Source organism: Danio rerio, chromosome 7 (assembly GCF_052040795.2).
Source record: "Danio rerio strain M-AB ecotype USA chromosome 7, GRCz13ab, whole genome shotgun sequence".
Taxonomy (NCBI): Eukaryota; Metazoa; Chordata; class Actinopteri; order Cypriniformes; family Danionidae; genus Danio; species Danio rerio.
Genome location: NC_141027.1, coordinates 6,777,970 through 6,792,106, shown reverse-complemented (window position 1 = coordinate 6,792,106; position 14,137 = coordinate 6,777,970). Strand labels below are relative to the sequence as shown.

The window sequence follows — 14,137 nt, the reverse complement described above, 5'->3', positions numbered from 1 at the left end:
TGGGGGAAACCGGAGAACCCAAAGGAAACCCACTTGAACGCAGGGAGAACATTCAAACTCCACACAGTAACGGCAACTGACCCGTGACCACTTCCTAATGTGCCACTGTTTCAATGTTTTGAGGTCTGTTTTTGGACTTTATGTACTTTGTTGACAAAAGTGCAGTACACTTTAAAGACTGTATGAATGGAGTGGCTTTTAGGGTTTACTCTGATTAGATGATTGTATATTCACCTGGTTTGAGTGTTTAGACACACTAATAGCTTGGTTTTAGTAAGGTTGCCAGTTATTTTATGTTGAGGCAGTGTACAATCTTTTCAAATCTGGAAACATTTAGTACTAGTTGTGTACAAACTAGCCCAATGCTGAACACGGCTAATGTCAAATGCTGATTTTGTATGCAAATGTTTTGGATTGTGATTTGAACTCAGTTAAAAATAAAAAAAAGTGAATTGACTATTCTTGTGTATTTAATTTGAATCCTAAAAATTAATAGTAAATGCATAATGAATCAGTTTGTTTTATTTTGTTCAGTAAACTAAAAAAATCTTGTTGGGTAAACATAATCATTTTTGTTCAGTAAACAAAAGATCTTGTTGAATAAACGTGAAAATTTTTGTTCAGCAAACAAAAGATCTTGTTGAGTAAACATGATAATATTTGTTCAGCAAACAAAAATATCTTGTTGGGTGAACATGATACTTTTTGTTCAGAGAACTAAAGAATTCAACAAAATATTTTGAGTTCACTGGTCTTCAAACCCTGTTTGTTGAGTTAACTCAAAAAGCTATGTGTGATAGGTTGCCTAATTATTTTAAGTTTACTCAACTTTTTTTTTTTACAGTGTAGGATGAATGTTATCAGAAAAGAAAGTATTGTTTGACTGAGTTAGGGCTGCGCTTCATTCACAATAGTCACATCGCGAGTATACGTAATGTTGAGTCTGGATTATATTTTATAATTTGGCGCGTGTTTTGTCAAGCCTGTGACTGTGTGAGGGTTTTAAAAGCATTCAGGTCTAAGAAATTGTAACATTTGTAACTAATTAACACTAATTATTAAAATATTAGCTAATTAGAACTAATTAATAATGACTGCATAACGAAAACTCAGCAGTATTAGATTACATTGGATAACTCAACTACTGTATACCTGAATACAGTTCGTCTCCTTGGAAAACAATAAAATGATGTTTGTTTAATTTTTATATTTTTCTTTATTGAATTAAAGCTTGTAGATTGTTTATTATATTTTATGCACTCCAATAGAGAATCATACCGATCAATCTAAAATGATAAATTCTTTACAAATGTTTTTTTTTTAATGAAATTGCATTCATATTACAATATATACAATTAAGAATAAAAAAAACGTTTAAAAAAATCACAACGTTAGATTTTCCTAATATCGTTCAGCCATACTTTGAGTTGAAGTCAGAATTATTAGCCCCCTTTTGATTTTTTTCTTCTTTTATAAATATTTCCCAAATGATTTTTAACAGAGCAAGGAAATTTTGACAGTATGTCTGATAATATTTTTTCTTCTGGAGAAAGTCTTATTTGTTTTATTTCGGCTAGAATAAAAGCAGTTTTGAATTTTTAAAAAAACATTTTTGGGACAAAATGATTAGCCCCTTTAAGCTAATTTTTTTTCCGATAATCTACAGAACAAACCATCGTTATAGAATAACTTGCCTAATTATCCTAACCTGCCTAGTTCACCTTATTAACCTAGTTAAGCCTTTAAACGTCACTTTAGGCTGTATAGAAGTGTCTTGAAAAATATCAAGTAAAATATTATTCACTGTCATCATGGCAAAGATAAAATAAATCAGTTATTGGAAATGGGTTTTTAAAACTATTATGCTTATAAATGTGCTTAAAAAAATCTTCCCTCCATTAAACAGAAATAGGGGAAAAAAATAAACAGGGGAGCTAATAATTCAGGGGGGCTAATAATTCTGACTTCAACTGGAGCCCAAAACAATAAATCAGGAAGCTCAACAATGAGGCCCTATCAGGTATACTGAAACCAAAACTCCAGCAGGAGGTGAAGATTTTCACCTCATGACGTCAGCATGCACACAGTTTCTCCTTTCTGAACACATTTAAAACAAATGCCCAAGACATGAATGAGACAAATTTCACACGTTCATAGCAAATGTATGGCATATTCTGCATTGTTGGGCTGTAACCCGCCTCTGTTCTCATGTTTAGATTGACTTGTGTGCAGTTTGCCCACGAAAATACTTAATACTTCGCTGTTTGGTGGGAAGTTAGTGTTGTTATTGTAATTATCGCCCCCTGTTGGTTTCGGCATCCCCTTTACATGCATCACAAAGTTTTTCCCCGCCTTCGATAAAAAATAATAAAAATAAATAAAATCTTCATACACATGAAAACTCTGTTTATAAAAATACCTGTGTGGACATGGCCTGGGTACAAGTTAAATGTGCGGATTCTGACCTTCTCTCTGATCTCCAGCGCTCTCTTGCAGAGAGGCTCAGCCTCCTTGTGTTTTCCACGTTTGCCGTATAGCACAGCCAGGTTGTTGAGCGTAGCGGCCACAGCAGGATGATCTTTACCCAGAGTTTTCTCTCTGATGGCCAGAGCGTCGTTCAGCAGGTGAGCCGCCTCTTTATACTTATTCTGATCCCTGAAGAACACACACACAACACAAAGATGTGTTAGTCTGGTTAGCATCAGAGCGATTCCAGCGTTATGGATTTGACATTTGCAATATAAACCCAAAACATAAATTCACATAGAAAGTTTATGTTAAAATTTTATTGAAGCAACTGTTTTTATTTTCCAAAACAACTAACCACAGAGTTATGGGATCAGAAATATATCAATCTGTAAACATTTTTTATATTTTAAATGAGGGAAATAAACATGATGTGACCAAAAAAGTCTGCGAGTTTACAGTCTACAACATACTTTGTAGAAATTCTGTGGATTAAACTGCACAACCCAAAAGAAATAATGCTCATCAAAAGAATAAAAGTTGCTCACTATAGAACAAACATGACTGAGTTTATTTTATTTGACATTTTTGCATTTATTTGATTTGACTGATGTGTGAAGGTTTCCTCATAAACTGCCACTTGTGAGACTTTGGTAAATCAAATATAATTGTTTGAAAACACAGACAGAGACATTTTCGAGTATTTTTACAGCCCTGTAAAACACAAGTCTACACAAAAAAACTTAGAAAGGGTTTCGCTACTTTGGTGAAAACTTAATTTCTTTCATGGCATGGTTGACATTTGCATGCATTTGCTTATCTTTAAATGCAGTAATACTGCATTATCAACTGCAAATAAAAACAATACAAAAATCTTCTGTAAATCCGATTTATAACTCTAGAGGGCAGTATATTACTGTAGCGAGGGGGTGTGGCCGAGAGCCGTGGGAACGGAATGAGGCCGCCGCATAAGTGGATGCACCTGTGGTGCGCACTGGACTCGAATCCCACGGAAGGAGCTCTTGACTATAAGAGGAGGAACGATGGCAGAGGAAGCCGAGAGAGGACCGGGCCCGGACATATTGTTTCACTTTTGCTTTCAGTTTGACACGGAGACTGCCGTCTGTTTGTTTTGGTTTAGACGGAAGTCTCCATAAGAAGCTGCAGTCTCTGTTATTAATAAATATTTCAAAACTGCGTCGGTTCTCCGCCTCCTTCTTCCCGGCGGCCAAAGGGCCGTAAACTTTCTTACAATTAATTTATAAATATATGCACTTAAAGGTGCCCTATAATAAAAATCTGGCTATACCAAGGCATAGTAGAATAATAAGTCAGAATGAGTATGTGGGAGACATACCGCAAGCCTCAGATACTATTGTGTGTCTCTTTTTAGGCTTTACTCCTAATTGTACCGTTTTGGTGACTGTCGCTTTAAATTCAAATGAGATTGTGCTCTTTTCAGAAGAGGGTGGAGCTATAAATGCCTGTGTGTCAGCATAGTGGCAGATTCAAAAACAAGACTAGAGTCCTATGCTAATGTGGGAGATGGTTACTAGTGGGCGGGGCTATCCCCCCCTCTGATGTCAATCAAAGTGTTTCTGCAGACTGTTTATATCAAGTGTGATTATTAAAAATAAAATTAATACATTTAGAAGCTGTTTATATTCCCACACTACTGCCGCGCAACTGTTAAAACCCTTTATAAAAGTGATTTTTGCATAATAGGCGCCTTTAAATAAATTTCATTAAAAGGAAAATAACACTGATCTCAGACCTGTAGACCAGTGCAAGGATGTTGAGCATGGTGGCCACATCGGGATGGTCGTGTCCAGATGTTTTCTCCAGATCTTCCAGTGCCTGTTTGCAGAGCGGCACGGCCACTTCGTATCGGCCCTGAGACGCGTACTGGATCACCAGGTTATGAAGCGTCCGCAGTCGAGCCGGGATCTCATATCCACCCTGCTGCGCCGCTACTTCACCACTGGGCTGAGCTGAGAGACCACAAAACAACAGCATATCAAACCAGCTTGTGCACACTGAATATTTTGCGACATTATTGCTGATAATACGTATAAACTTGTAGTGAAATGTGTGAATGGACATTTTTACAAAAAAAAAAAAATTAACTGTGGTTGGCGCAATAGCCTAGAGGTTAGTGCGCTGAAATATGGTGCAGTAGTATTTCAGGACGTCCTGAGTTTGAAACCCGGCTCGAGGACATTTCCCGTCCCTACCCCCTGTCTCTGTCCCACTTCACTTCCTGTCTATAATACTGTCCTATCTACTTAATAAAGGCAAAAAAGGCCAAAAATAAATCTTAAAAAAGAAAAAAAAAAAATATATATATATATATATATATATATATATATATATATATATATATATATATATATATATATAAATATATATATATATATATATATATATATATATATATATATATATATATATATATATATATTGTGATACACCAAAAACTTTCATACTAAAATTGGTAATTGTACAAAATAATAATAGTCAAGAACACAATAATCATTTAGCATTAGAATTAGAGCTATATTTTTATCGTTATCTTGATAGTTAGGGTTCATTCACACAGAATGCATCTTTGTTTCGCTTGACGCGGTGCTCAGAAATAGGTTTTTTAAAAAGTGCATTGCGATGTCTACCGGATGCGACATTATGAACATGACATAAGAATAACAATAGCGGACCTATGAGAAATAGGAAAACAATATGTTAAGCACATGAAGATACATCATATAACCCAGGATATACGGACAAAGCCACACTGAGCGCCTCCTTCGTCATGATATAATGGTAAATAAAACAGTTGTCATGCCAACTTTTCACTATAAGCAAAGCTGGCAACAGCTGCTCCGCCTCCGAGCTCTTCTAATTGGTCCACTGCTGTGGAACTGACAGTAATGAGCAGCGCTGCATGTGAATGTTGAAAATCTTTCAACTTGACACAGCGTTTAAAAAACAGCTGCGTTCACGTGTACGGCACTTCAAAAGATGCGAGAGAGTGTAACGGTCAAACACGTCCATCAAGCAAGTGTTTATATTGAAAAAAAAAAAACAATAGAAAAGTAGCATATTGAAGAGGAAAAACTCGTTGGCTGTCTCCGAAATCACCTACTACTCAGCAAGTACTGCACTTTAATTTAAATTTACTTCTCGACTGTTAGAAAAGTGCGTTCTATATAGTATGAATGTGAACAGTATGAATGGAATTCGGACGTACTACATTTGCCATTTTGTCCTGATCATGTGACCTACTCTCGTTAGTTGCGTTGCTTCACTGCCATTTATTAATTTTCTTGCAGGGCATCATGGGATAGCATAGCGTGCATCTGATGTGCACATCAGAAGCTCACCAGAAGTAGTGGGTTATCCGGGTAATTCTCGCATACTGTTTTTTGACTTCTATGATTTCAGACATACTACTTGGGATGCATACTATTTTTACCGTTCTATGTAATATACAGGTATGTGATTTCGAACGCAGCCATTCCGTGCAAGCGGAAACTTAAGAACAAACTTCATGTGCATATGCAAGTGTTGTGAATTAGATGACAAAGTTTAAATGTGAGTATAATTAAGAAAAACATATGCAATTATTATTGAACTAGTCCCGTTGTTTTTAAAAAAGCACCTCAGGCTCATCTAGTTTGACCTCAGGCTCATCTAGTTCATTGATGCTTTTGTTCACGAGCATTAAGCTTCTGAAGTTACAGTAAAACACCACTTGGTAGCACTCAAGCACAAAACAGTCTAATGGCTCGTTTCAGCTGACTGGTACAGTACGGTTCGGTACGGATCACCTTTATTAGGCTTGCATTTCCACTACCAAGGATACCCTTTTGGTGGGCGTGGTGTATGACAGAATGTTTACGTCTGTACGGGTCGCTCACAAATCATATGAGAAGCTCTTCTCACAAAACAGATGCTTTATACACATAAATACTTCTGTGTAAATGTTTGTTACTAACTTTTCTATGAACATGACTTGAGAACTGCAGATCAATGACTAGCGAAATAGCCTACTGTAACGTCTGCAATTATAGAAAATTAATAAATAAATGAACATGTATGAACAAATACAGGCCCTAACAGTCTCCGATATGTTACCAATTACAGAAAATATACACACAGCAGACATTTAGTTCTTATTTAGGTTCAAAAACAAAATGAACATACAGCCCACAGTCAGAGCAGACCTCTCATCTGTGTCTGTAATCTTCAGCAGCACATGTAGCCTCTGTTAGAGAGCAATTCCATCATTCCCAGTTCATAATAGTCCAAAAGGTGATGATAATAGTTAAACATGGCAGTTTGTTCACGCTTGCTGAAAAAATAATGTGCTTCTTTTTTTCTGGCTTCTCCTTTGTTTTTTTGCTCTTCACTCTCGCGTTTGTTAGTGTCTGACAGGATCAGGTTTCAAAAGCACGTCAATAATCAAGCGCACTTTATTATCATCAACTCGAGAAGTTTTTTTTTATGTCAGATATAGACATGCGGCAAGCGCACGCAAGAAAGCTAAACCGCTCGCTCTTCAGACTGGCTCGTAAAAAACTACGGGTCACAGGGTAAAATCTCCTTTTTTTCTTAGCTTTGTGGCTGTTCATCAAGACGACGACAAGGTTTGTTTAAGCCGGGGTCGACCATGACTCGTTATTATATGTATATTTTATTACGCTGTAATCTTCTCTGCTGTGTATTTTAAACATGGCGGCTCTATTGTTTTCATTCTGCCTTTTTGCGCAAGTGAATGACGTATCTCTGTAAACCAATAGCATTCAGCTGCACGTCTAGCTCCGCCTTTTGGTACCCTTTCTCGTGTTTTGGTACCCTTTCGAAAGGGTGCCGAAAAGAGTGGTACGGTACGCCTTTTGACAGTGGAAATGGCCATAAAAGCGTACCGAACCAAACCGTACCGTACCACTCAGTGGAAACGGGCCATAAGCACACATGAATTACAGATCTGAAAGCGAGTCACTTAATTTTCTTTCATAGCTTGTAATCTTTTCCTGCACACATTTGTGTGCACTATTAGAGGAGAATAAACAGAAGAGGGGGAATATTACGTGATGAATGCACAAGGAAAAAGAATGAGGGTGACTACTGCGAGTGTCAGAAGTGTAAATTAGTGTAGCCCCACCTTATTTCTGTTTTTCAATAAACATCAAAAATCCGATTATGCACATTAACTCTGCTCATCGCTAGTGAACAAATTGCTTGGACATTAATGTTGCAAAAGCACCTCCAAAAACGCTATAAATGAGCAATAAACATGCACGAGTCTTCAGATTTACAAATCCTCTTTCATTAAAGGTGTTGAGGAAGTGAGCGAAAATTAACAAGCCCAAACATTTTAGACCTCATTTACACCTATATTGTGTTGTTCGGACTGACAAAAAAGCATCCATTTACACATGCTATTAAAGGAACAGTTTCCATTTCCTCCCACTCAAGTGGTCCTACACTGTTTTTCTTTCAGTTGGATGTACAGTTGAAGTCAAAATGATTCGCCCTCATGTGATGTTTTCCAAATGATGTTTAACAGAGCAGGAATTTTTCACAGTATTTCCTATAATATTTTTTTCTTCTGGAGAAAGTCTTATTTCGGCTAGAATTAAAGCAACTTTTAATTTTTTAAATAACATTTTAAAGTCATTATAAGCCAGGGCTCGAAATTGCGACCATTTTGGTCGCATATGCGCCCAAAAATTAATCTATGCGACCTCATTGTATATATGGGAGCATTAGTGCGCCTGCAGATAATGGTTGTAGTGCGACCTGTTTTCTTATTTTCTAAAAACGTGCTGAATCGCTCTTCCCAGCCGCTATATTGGTTCATATAAGCCGTCAATCACTCAAAGTATTCCGCTGTCAGATGACAGGGAAGGAGCTTTTATGACCACGAGAAATGCAAACAGCTGAAGAGTGAAAACTTAAAGCACACAGGTTTGCAAACCCTACCTAAAGTTGAGGCGCATATGAGAGCGATGATCACATGTGGTGGATATTGATCCGCCAGCTGAGATCAATCGAGTACGTGCTTCACCCGAATCTCGATGCGTTGCATTCACTGCGTGTTCAGCGCAAATGTCCGCTAAAAGTCAAATCTAATACTGTACATATCATCGCCAAAGAAGCTCGCCTTTACCAAGTTTACACTGAAACTGCGGCTCATAACAAACAGCGGTTTTGCGCCGGTGGTATTAGCAAGAATCCTGTTCAACCTGCTCATTAATTGCATCGGCTGACTCGCCTGCTTTTCCACTAACACAGAAAAATGAAAATCAGCTCAGACTGAACATTTAAATTGACACAAACTGAAACCAAAACTTTTTAAAGAGTGATAGAAGTGAGACTTAATTTCTTTTGTCTATTCTTTCTTGAGGTGTATATATATTTTTTTATTTAGTTACTGATGACTGTTTTGCAGCTTTCAGCCTTGAATTTAATTATTTGTTAAAATCTTTTGTTTGTTTTGTAGCAGAAATATTATTTATTAAACTGACATGCATATATAAACAGCTGTACAAAAGAAATATTTCTTACTGCAATGCTTCATTTTTGTTTGATGCAAACTATACATTTATTTTTCATAAAGTAACAGACTTTTTATAGCTGATAACTTGCATTCATGCACATTCAAGGCAGCATGATGATGACAAATGTAATTCATTGTTACTATTATTGTCATTTTCATCATCATTAATATTTTATAATTATTCGACATTCATTTTGGAATTGTTGCACACAAATATCAATGTCATCTCAGCATTAGTTAGATAGTTGTTTCTGGTTTTTGTTAGTCCTTATTGATGTTGTTTTAAAATACAATAAATCCCTTAAAATACAAATTGCAGCGGTGCTCAATCATTTTTGGTGGGTGCTCCTAAATTTTTTCTGGTGCTCCTAAAGTTTTAAGTTGGGAGCACCGGTGCTACCAAGTAAAAAAGTTAATTTCGAGCCCTGTAAGCTATATTTATAATTGTCTACAAAACAAACCATCATTATACCATGACTTGCCTAATTAACCTAACAGAAACAGCATCATAACACAGCTATAATCAGTGTCTCAATCCTCACCTGGCCCCTGGTCGTCATCGTTGGGGAACAGGTCATCCAGATTGTCCTTCTCCTTCTCCCCAGCCTTCTCCTCAGAGGGCGATGTGTCCTCGTCCAGCTTGCGGATCTGGTTCATGAACTCCAGATGCTTCTTCTCCTCCTCCAGCTGTGCGACGCTCTGCTCGCTCTTCTGCAGCTTGTGTTGGGTATTCGCCAGCTCGTCCCGCAGCCACTGGTTCTCCTGACAGAGACGACGCACCTGAGCACGCAGCTTCTGCTTCTCTGACTCCACAGCGCTCAGATGACCCGACAGAGCGATGATCACCTGACCAACACACACATATTCCCATTACATATACATGATAACTGGATAATTCTGACTCCAGCTGTATGTATGCATGTTTATTTGATTTATGCATGGGTCCCAAAATAGACAAATCATTGCATAACCACAATACTGAGTTAATCATCAGCCAAGTATCATAATTGGGAGAGCTCTAGGCGTGTGTGTTTCACCTGTGCTTCCCCCAGGCCTAGCTCGATGTCCTCCAGGCTCTTGCGCAGCAGTCTGGATTTCTCCTGCGCTCCGGCTGGTTGACTGCAGTCCAGGATGGTGTTGAGGAGTTGAGCGTGTTCCCCTCGCAGCGTCTCCAAACCCTGCATCACCGCTTTAGTGTTGAGCACGATATCATCCTGCGTCAGCCGCTCCAGAGCCTCGTCACGAGGGTAAACCATGGTGGACATCACCCACTGACACACACACACACACCTGCTGGAAAAAAAACAACATATACAAAAACCCATCAACATCACGCCATCTTGCACATATCACTATAAAAATGAACTACTTTTGTGCTCAGTGGAATAAAAAAAAAAACTTAAACAGGTTTGAAACAATGGGAGGATGATTAAATGACTGTATTTTCATTTTGAGGTGAACTGGTCAAATTGACTCCACCTTTCGTTATGTTGGGGGCTGTTTTTGCCTCATTGACTTCCATTATAAGCACATTTTAAATTGCAAAGCCTTGACACAATATAATCATGCATTCTTGATAGTTTGTGCTTTTCCCTGATGGGATAAGTTAAAACTTTTCATTTTTATTGTTGATCGCCAGTTGGCATCATTAACCCTTTAGATAGGCCCTTGCAAAACAGATTAAGATTTTTTTTATGGAGTTCTATGGAGAGATGCGCCAAGTCTCTCTCACACACGCACAATGTGGGCACACTGAGGGCAGTCTGTCAAGATGAAACCACTTAAAACAACTAAATATTTTAGAGAAAGCAGTTAAAGTTTGCATAACCAACTGTTGATCTTATCCACACGCGAACCACCCAATTACCTGGCCAACGGATTAACGACAGGACTTGCGAATAAAGCGAAGAACTGCACATAACAGTGTTTTATGCATCCCAAATATGCAATGTCAAGAGAGTGACTCTATAAGGTAACGTAAACTGCACACACTTGATTATGTAATGTGTGAAATCGCTGACACACGTCAGCACAAGGATAACTTATCCTATAAACATCCATGCTTAATCGGTAATCGATAAGTTATCTTACAATGTGTGTATATTTTTGGCTTGGAATTGCCTTTTGTTAAAGATTTTTGTGTTCATCCTTGCTACAGGCAAAAAATAAAACCTCCTTTTAAATAATTGCACTTTCATTAAAACAAAATCCAAGTATCAGAATCGGTACTCTGTTTCAGCAAGTACACAAATTTAAATATTCATACTCGTATCGGCTTGTAAAAAAAAAATGATATCGGTTCATCCGTGCACATAGATAAACAAAAACATACAGATGAGGTCTTAACAACAAAATGATTAGCCTGTAAAACTTTAATTAAGTGATTAAGATGTAAATTAGCTTGTCATGTTGTACATTGTCCCTGTATAAATAAAATAAATAATTATTTGTTAAATATTTGTAAAAGTAATGTTTAATCAAAGCAAGACCTTTTTTATTATTATTGTTATTATTATTATTATGTTTGTCTCCTGGGTAAAGTCTTATTTGTTTTATTTTGCAGGAATTGGGAAAAAAAGCAAAAAATAAAAATGTAACAACCGCTAAAATCAATATTTTTACGCCCTAAAACATTTGAATTTTTCCGAAGTATCTTGCAAAATAACTAGCAAAATATCCTAGATCGCCATCATAAAGTTATTATTAAAAAAATATTATGTTAAAACATTATTTCTATGTTAAGCATCACTCGTTAGAAGATATCTGAAAAATAATTTCAAGAAAGCTAAAAAAAAATTATATACAGTAATGCATGTATGTGTATTATACTAAATACTAATTAACCCTTGGGCATTGTTCAAATTGACAACCCTTTTGTTATTTGGTGGCTGTTTTTGTTTTATTGTCTTCCATTATAACAATTTTTTTGATTGCAAGCCATGACACCTTATGCTTTCTTGATGCTTGTTTTCCTTGTTGAAAAGAGGTAAAATGTGTCATTTTTACAGTAGATGTGTGTCAAAATAAGATTCATCACCAAAAGCCATTGCATTTGCTGAAAAGTTGTGGCAATATTAAGCCTCAAAGTCACCCTGGAGTGGATGAAAACACCCCCAACAGAGACAACAAGGGTTAAGGCTATGTATATAACTATATAATACTTATGTATACAATATTTTCCACTTTGTTTTTGTTGCACAAACCACCAGAAACATACATACAACAACTCAATATAAATTGTGAACATAAAAACCTAATATAAAAATTGTAAAAATATATATTTTTAAATCCACAAAGTATAAATATTCAGAATCTTTACATTCAATGATTTTAAGAATTACCAGTTAATAAAAAATATAATAAGTATAAATAGTATAATGATCTCAGATTTTTTGCTTTCAACAATTTCACAGTAAAATAATCTAAATAAATACTAAAACTACTAATACTAAAACTTCTGTTTGTGTATATGAAATTTTGCTAATAAAATAAAGATAAAACAATATAATCAATGTACAAATGACTGCAGTAACATGATGACATTGCTAACATCATCAATTGAGGTAAAGTTGGTTTTATATTCACACATTCATTCAGTGACAACTTCAGACACACTCCCTGTATTGTTTACCATGGTACTTTGAATATTCAGTATGAAACCACATGCAAGTATGACTTTAAAACAGCATTAGCACTGTTTGTTTGACTTTAAACAATGCTGTACTTTGCTAGTCATTGACTGCTAATATGATTTAACTATTTAGAATTGGCAAATCATTGTTTTCTGAAATTATAAAAAAGGAAAAGTTATAATGTGTGAATATAAAACCAACTTCATCATCACCGTCGTCGTCATGAGTTTATTTGACCTGCACTTCCACCTGCGTCCAGCAGAGGCGCTCTTCGTCAGTCAACACGCCTATTGACTGCAATGCAGCACCAGCGGAGACAATCACCCCAAACCACGAGACCACCAGCACAAAAATACAGCAGACCACCTCACAAACACAAACATACGCCTCACGTGGTCAATTTACACCCTAAAGTTATTAAAAGCAGCCCGATAAACTCAGGAGGAATCTGGAAAAATCCATCAAGGTGACCCGCAACATCACCACAACATCCCTCATCCAGCACAGCAAACAAACGCAGGCCCTGCTCTCATTAACAAACACCCAAAATATAAACATACACATACAGTGAATTTAGCTCACTCAAAATGCAGAACATCCTCATGCGACGTTATTTAACTAAATGAATGTTTAATTCAACATTCACTGCATCATCACTGTCTGGATGACGGCGATTATAAACGACCGAATGTATAACAAAAACTCTTTAAAACAGTCTAAACAAAGTGTAGTGTAACAGATACTCGTTTACGCTAAACATTAAGCACAATTCAATTACAACAAACAGCTATTGTTTTTAGCAGACCGGGGGCTAAACTTTGCTCCATTCAAACTGACTGCAGGTTAGCATCGCCGCTAATCAATGACAAAAACGAGCATACCTTTTATAAGCTGCTTTATGGATGGGGTTCAAACTTCTAATGTGGTTTAATGGATTCAGAGATGTCCAGATTCGGTCCCAAAGGCGATTTAGCAGGTAAACGGTGTGAGTCCCATCGAGTGTTTGGTGCGTTCGTTTGTTTGTTGTTATTAGCAAAACCGCCGCTCGTGCGTTTGCTGACCCGCTTTCGCTTCGTCCATTTTTCTCGTCCCTTTCAGCTCTGCGTTGTGAGGATGTTCGCGTTGAAGTGAAAGGATGAGCACAGCAAACTGAAAAATGGCTGATGTGTGTGTTTGTGCTCCCAGAATCCACAGCCTGCCCCCCCTGCGCGCTGACGTTACTACACCCGCCCTCCAGAACCGGGCGTGGACGGCGCTTGGTGGGCGCGCGCGCGTGCCCGATAAACGCAGAGTGGGTCTTTATGGCTTGTGAACGTTATAAAAGTACTATATTACAATCTTAAGCAAATCTTAATCTTAAAAAAACAGCCGCAAAAATAACATTACACACATATTTTTACATTACCAACACATTTAGTTATCTTTTTAAAGGTGCCATGAAATTAAAGAAATTTTTTTAGATGTTAGTATTAGTATA

General features: G+C 37.0%; 1 protein-coding gene and 1 long non-coding RNA gene across 7 annotated transcripts in view; one reads left to right on the top strand and one right to left on the bottom strand.

Moving 5' to 3' along the window:
* Positions 1 to 13,850, bottom strand: part of klc2 (kinesin light chain 2) — a 35,339-nt gene extending 21,489 nt beyond the window's left edge. For 3 of the 6 annotated variants that reach the window (XR_015494837.1, XR_015494836.1, XM_087259652.1), the window contains exons 1-5: positions 13,542 to 13,850; positions 10,066 to 10,318; positions 9,571 to 9,874; positions 4,241 to 4,457; positions 2,466 to 2,655 (exon numbers count right to left, since the gene is read on the bottom strand). Coding sequence is in view for 2 of the 6 variants with exons in the window: in XM_087259652.1 (XP_087115778.1) it covers positions 2,466 to 2,655; positions 4,241 to 4,457; positions 9,571 to 9,874; positions 10,066 to 10,293 (939 nt within the window). In the remaining 4 variants the exon portion in view is untranslated. Of the gene's footprint in view, positions 1 to 2,465; positions 2,656 to 4,240; positions 4,458 to 9,570; positions 9,875 to 10,065; positions 10,322 to 13,541 lie in introns of all 6 variants that reach the window. The other 3 variants (XR_015494835.1, XR_015494834.1, NM_001083550.1) reach the window with 2 other exon arrangements.
* LOC147835891 (uncharacterized) lies at positions 6,845 to 10,741 on the top strand. Its single transcript, XR_015495357.1, has 3 exons — positions 6,845 to 7,387; positions 7,461 to 8,151; positions 9,452 to 10,741. It is a non-coding gene; the product is annotated as an uncharacterized LOC147835891 (long non-coding RNA).
* Positions 13,851 to 14,137: the final 287 nt, after the last annotated feature.